A 6,000-nucleotide genomic window follows, 5' to 3' on the forward strand; every position below is an offset into this window, starting at 1 on the left:
TATTACTATTGTATGACTATTCAAGCTCCACCCACCCCAGACTCAGGCTTATGAATTGGAACAGCTCTCACGTACACATACTGTAGATATTTACTTATAATTCCACATTACTCACAGATGTTTATATCATTTATGAGGCATTTACCTTTTATATTTTTTTTCCATACACATTAAGATAATTTGAGAGGGAAATAGCCAACCATAATATGTAAATAACACACTGTAATAACAAAATGGTTTAGATTTATTTCTTTGCTGCATGGTTATGTCCCTGACAGAATGCTACATCTTTTATTCTATTGGCATGTTGCTGTTTCCATTTTTTTCTTTTTATCCCGACAGATGGAGAGCAGATTGAATCTTGGCAGCTAAATGTGTTAAATCATTCTAGCTATAATCACACCAACACTACCATCACTCAATAAAGGCAGAAGAAAACTATGTATAAAAATATCTGCAGCTATCACTATTTTATTCATCTCTTAAATGCTGTGTCAAACAAATGTTTTTCAGGAAAATCAAAGCAAATATTGGCTATGTTTTGCCTCACACTGGAAAGTATTTTAGAGTTTCAGGTTTTGCTATATGCAACATTAAGACCTGGTACAGTAGCAAATGCACTGGTGTACATTCCCTTGAAAAAGCATAATGGAAATTCATGTGGCCAAAACGGTAAAACAAAGGAGCAAGGTGGATAAACGTGTGTGAGATCATTGCATCACCACCCAACTTTGAACAGTTTATAAAACGTATAAATATTTGGAAATATATTTCCCATATCTTTGTGAACTCAGCCTTTCATTGTGTTCTGAAGGCGTAGATCACACACATAACAGGCCACTAATTCATGTGCCTGTGTGTTTATGTTGTGCGGAGGCTGTGCTAGGAAGCGAAGGGAAGGGTAGGAATAGCTCAGGAAGTAGATGAACAGAGTAAAAGTAGGCCGCGCTCCTTTTTCTCATTCCATCTGTCCCATTACTTTTGGCTCGGCTCCTCATAGGAAGAGAGTCTGTGTCCAGGCAGGTCCATTTTGTCACTGGAGTAAACAGAGGAAGCTTAACATGGCTTTCTTGCCCTTTGAGCACAGGCGACTCCCACCTCTCTCTCCTAGGCCTTCGGCATGCACGGATATCCTGAATACTCCCATCAAATACAGGGGAGCCTCACACAGACATAGCCAGGTGTATGTGCATACGAATACATGGAAAGCAAAGTCTGGAAGTCTGGAACACCTCTATTACTGCAAAATGGCATTTGAATCAATGGCTCAATTTTGGAAAAATGTGCTTTGTTTACTTTCTAGAAGAGAAGTCTGCAATAAGCTAAGAAGATCGATTTAGCTTCCCTAAAATATGCAACAATGACATTAATGTGATAAAGAAAGAGTACTGTATGTGTATGACACTGCAAAACCAGATGATATAGTATGATAGGCTAGAATACAATATGATCTTCAATAGCTTAGGAACAGAAGTAGTGATGTTAGCTGCCATTGTCACAGAGCTACATGATGTCAAAGAAACTTATCTGAGTTACTGACAAGTGCTCTGTCCAACAGGAGGATGATTCTGATTGTGGAGGAGGGACCAGCCTAAGCCCGTGTCTTTGGCCAATGCTCGGGCTCCAACTGCTGCTGCTGTGGCTCATCACATCTTTACATCACTTATGACCCCAACACACACACACATTCATTTGTACACTCACGGATCATTTTCTCATTTCACAAGAGAGGCCAGAAAACATTCTAGTGATGCCAGACCCAGGACGAAAGCGGAGAATTTGCCACAAGACTTCTTTGCTTTTTGTTTTTTGTTTTTTTTAACGACTAGCCCAGCATCAGCATTTCCATTTTCCAATGCCAAAGGGTGCTCATCCATTTCCTCGCCATCTTTTTTTAAACAACAGAGACACATTTACTGTGCTCAGCTGCACTCATCTCCATAATATACTCTCCAATGGTGCAAGAGTAAGAGCTAACCAAACCCTTTAATCCTGCGTCATTTGTTTCCCTGACTTATTAGCAGAGGGTGAAGAGCTGTCCCACTATGCCAACTAAATACCATTCTGACTGTATGTTCACTGACAGCGTTGATTTGTGTAGTTGTCAATATCGTTTGTTGCTTATTATATTTACTGCGTATGAATCATTATGCTGTAATGATTGTTTCTTTCGACAACCTGTGCAACTACAGTATGAAGAGTATCCCTTTCGTTTGAGTGTTTTTGAAATGTAATGTACGTATCTATTAATCTATTTCATTTTTTGTACTCCAAAACAAAACCAACAAGCATTTTGTGACTAGCTAGGTGTTGTATTGTAGCAGCATGTGCTCAGTACAGAGCTAAAGACAACACCGATACTCTGACACCAAAGCTCCACACAGTACCAAGGACCATGGATGCACACAAGCCTACTACAGAGAATCTGCAGGCTAGTTTATTTTAAGAGATTCTTCAGATGTGGGTGTACATCAGTATTCAAGTTAAAGTGTTAGCCAGAATGAAGGGTACCTCACAGAGAAATAAGTGAGGTCAGGGAGCACCCGTGCGGATCGAAATCGTGTAGGATATTACAATTCCACATGTTTGTTCTTGGTCTGACAGCTTTGGTTGTCTTCAATTTGATGCATCAAATTCCCAGTGCCTAAATAGTAGCTCACACAGTCTGTTTATCTGAATGAAGCAATGCATCAGAGTTGTATTCTTACCATGTATGCTTCTATGCTAATGCTTGCTGCAATATAGCAGAGAGGGTAGCCCTTGAGGTGACATGAAATGGGCTGAATCTGTTAACTCTTCCTCATGTGGCCCATACAGACGACAGTAGAAACAGCCGGTGATTTTGATTGTGGGTGAGGAATCTCATTTTCCTCTAGCGCTCAAAAGAAAAAAAAAAAAAAAAAAAAACAGACTTGAGCTCGCGTCCCAGCACCTCTCATTATTAGTCCTGTTTCTGTTCCCTTTCTGGACCATCAGACTCAGGAGCCAAGATGACTTGTGAATGAGATCAGCATATCAAAATGACTGTTTCTTTGTTTTCTCCTCCTTGCTGTTCTCCTCCTTATGCTTGTTTCCTCTTTGTGTTGCTCTATAAAAGTGCTGTGAAGCAGACGCTGAGGGCTCAGTGTCGAAAACGCTGCAATGTCATGGGATGAGCTTGTTCTGTGTTTGAACACTGTCAATACCTGTGGTCAGCATCAGGGCCGGCTGGAGAGAACTATGAGAATACACTACTACCAGTAGTGATTTTGCATAGCCTTACTTTACCACGAGACAAAGATCACGCATAAGTGTTTTAGTGTTTCTTTTTGTTGAAGCTCTTTTTGTTGTTAACCAATCACAGTTGATTTCTCTCCACCTCGCCTTCATGGTGACCTGCTGGTATTGAGTGGTCAGGATATGCCTGTCTATCAAAGTCGCGTGTTGACTTGTGTTTTACCCCGGGGGTCCCGTGTCTATGTGCAGGCATGTGAGTGTCCCTCCGATATCTGATTGTGCTTTAATACTGTACATGAATTTACTCTTTTGTGGAACTTGACTAGCCTGAATAAATTTTGTATACATTTGTACACTAATACTATTTACTGTATAAAAGAGAAAATGAAAGAAAAGAAAAAAAATGTTTATAATATGGTGTTGACTATTGTGCAAATATAATATATTCACAATAAAAGTGTTGTATTGTTATGACCAGAGGTGCTCCCTTTTTGTGCCGTCACATCTGGCCAGTTGTTTTGGCTCCACTGGGAGCAGACCAAACATGTCATCCTTCCTGCAGTGAGAGACAGCTGCTGAGAAAGGGACGAGCATTTGCATCCGCCTTTCATGTCAGTTTCTGTCTGTGTATGTAATAAAAGAGTGGGTGACTATCACATAGCACTGCAAATTCTAAGAGTAACTAAAAAACAAGATGAGGGTGGAATCTAAGATGAGGCTGAAAGGCTGTGTGGTTTTTACTGTACTACCCTCTCTCGTTGAAAGTTCCAGGTTTGTGTCACATCTGTCCACACAGAGCATCACTGCAAGGAAATGATGATGATTGGGTGATTGGGTGTGATCAGAAATGTGCTATGCTGCATCTGTACCCACGCCCAACAGTGATGTCACAGCATATGGACACACTACTTGTGTACTGTACACTGCTGCCAATCATCAATAAGAATCCCATGGACAGTTACGTTAGCGTTTTTTACATTCTGGGCCTTATTTCTAGCATAAAATATGATCATTCTCAGCCCGGGTAACTTTGGGGTCATTACAAGTCGTTCCGACGAAATTAGATGCAGCCGAGAGCCGCGTATATCCGTATAATGCAAGTATATAGGCAGCGCAATGCAGCCTCTAAATAACACATTATCCGCCGTGAAACTCGTTCATTTCACCAATATTTTGTTATGATACACTAGTGCTATTCCCCTCTGAGTCCGGTGTGACCTGTTATCAACGTCCGGCGCCTGTAGGTTGACCTACTAACCTCTGACCTGGATGATGTCATCTCCGACCACGGCGTGGCTAACTTGCCACCGCTAATGCTACGGTTCGTTTCTGCGTGTTTCCGACTTGTCAGAACAAAATGAGCAGCTGGATGAAGTTCAGCTTCCACAGGCTTCCTCTCCGCAACCTGGACTTACTAAAGCTCAGGCTAGTTGCGCTGCCTGGCAGCGGTCGGAGATCATCCAGGTCAGAGGTTAGTAGGTCAACCTACAGACCCCGGATGTTGATAACACGTCATCCCGGACTCAGAGGGGAATAGCACTAGCATATCATAACAAAATATTGGTGAATGAACGAGTTTTGCGGCAGATAATGTGTTCATTTAGAGGCTGCATTGTGTGCCCCGTGTTCTCACATTATATGGATATATGCGGCTCTCGGCCGGATCTAATTTCGTCGGAACAACTTGTAATGACACCAAAGTTATCTGGGTGAGTAAATTATCATATTTTATGCTAGAAATAAGGTCCAGATTGTAAAAAACGGTAATTATTAACGGTAGTTACTCTTTAAAGATGAGTCTTTGTATCCATACTGTGCTTTATGCTGATGGTGCAGGAGATGAATGTAAATGTACGTACAGTTGAAAGAAGTTGTTATTATTCTTTTCCCCCGTGTTGTATAATGTCAGTCTAATGTGGACTCACACATGAGTGCATACAGTACATACACACATTAATGTACAGTAGAAATGGTCTCCCAGGAGAACACCTAATTGCTCTTTCAAAAAATATCCATGAACTGGTGATTTCCTGTTTGCTCAGCTCCACGACCTCCATCCTGAAGAGCAAACTAGTTCACACACACACACACACACACACACACACACACACACACACACACACACACACACACACACACACACACACACACGTTCATATGATTCAGAGTGAGAAAGACAACAAGAGCTCTCTCCAAATTAAAAGCAATTACCTGTATATATGATGACACACAGCACGACAGTGTGTCCCATTGAGTTCGGCCCGAGCACTTATCCCTGTGTTTTTAATTTAGCGACGCCTCTGGTAACTTTATTGACACAGACAGCTCCTGCCATCTCCTGCCTGGAGCAGCAGTGGAAAGCCAGATGCTAACACCAGAGTTTCAGGGTAGTTGTGTGTGCTTCACTTGATGGTATTTGTGTTTATCTGATGGTAATCTAAGAATCAATATGGCCACAGTTTGGGGTGGAGAGTATGAAGACGTTTGTTTTTCTTGGAGATGTGTCAGACTGGGAGGTCTTCGTATGTGTTCTATATGGCGATGATCTAGAGGGGAGGTTGTAATGGGATACCCTTGTAAATGGGGACGAGGTCGTACCCTTTAACATGCCTGGCTTAAGAAGTTACAGACGCAGGAAAAAGCGAGGACAAGTTCTACAGCTCTTTTCAATTTGTTATTTGGAATACCTCATACATCAAAAACCCACAACTCTACTTAAACTCTACTTAAAGTAAAAATTGCATATGTTTGCCTTATTTTTGTAGGTTTAGGCATCAATCTTCT

The 6,000-nt window shown here is 41.4% G+C and overlaps 1 protein-coding gene across 1 annotated transcript in view; it reads left to right on the forward strand.

Moving 5' to 3' along the window:
• Positions 1–1,729, forward strand: part of LOC310987097 (voltage-dependent calcium channel subunit alpha-2/delta-1) — a gene marked incomplete at its 5' end in the record, with an annotated part of 55,215 nt that extends 53,486 nt beyond the window's left edge. Inside the window, one exon of the mRNA XM_083973265.1 lies at positions 1,559–1,729. Within this exon, the coding sequence (XP_083829391.1) occupies positions 1,559–1,669 (111 nt within the window). The 3' untranslated portion in view covers positions 1,670–1,729. The remainder of the gene's footprint in view (positions 1–1,558) is intronic.
• Between the last annotated feature and the right edge of the window lie 4,271 nt (positions 1,730–6,000).

This window comes from Trachurus trachurus, assembly GCF_905171665.1.
Source record: "Trachurus trachurus genome assembly, chromosome: 6".
NCBI classification, from domain to species: domain Eukaryota; kingdom Metazoa; phylum Chordata; class Actinopteri; order Carangiformes; family Carangidae; genus Trachurus; species Trachurus trachurus.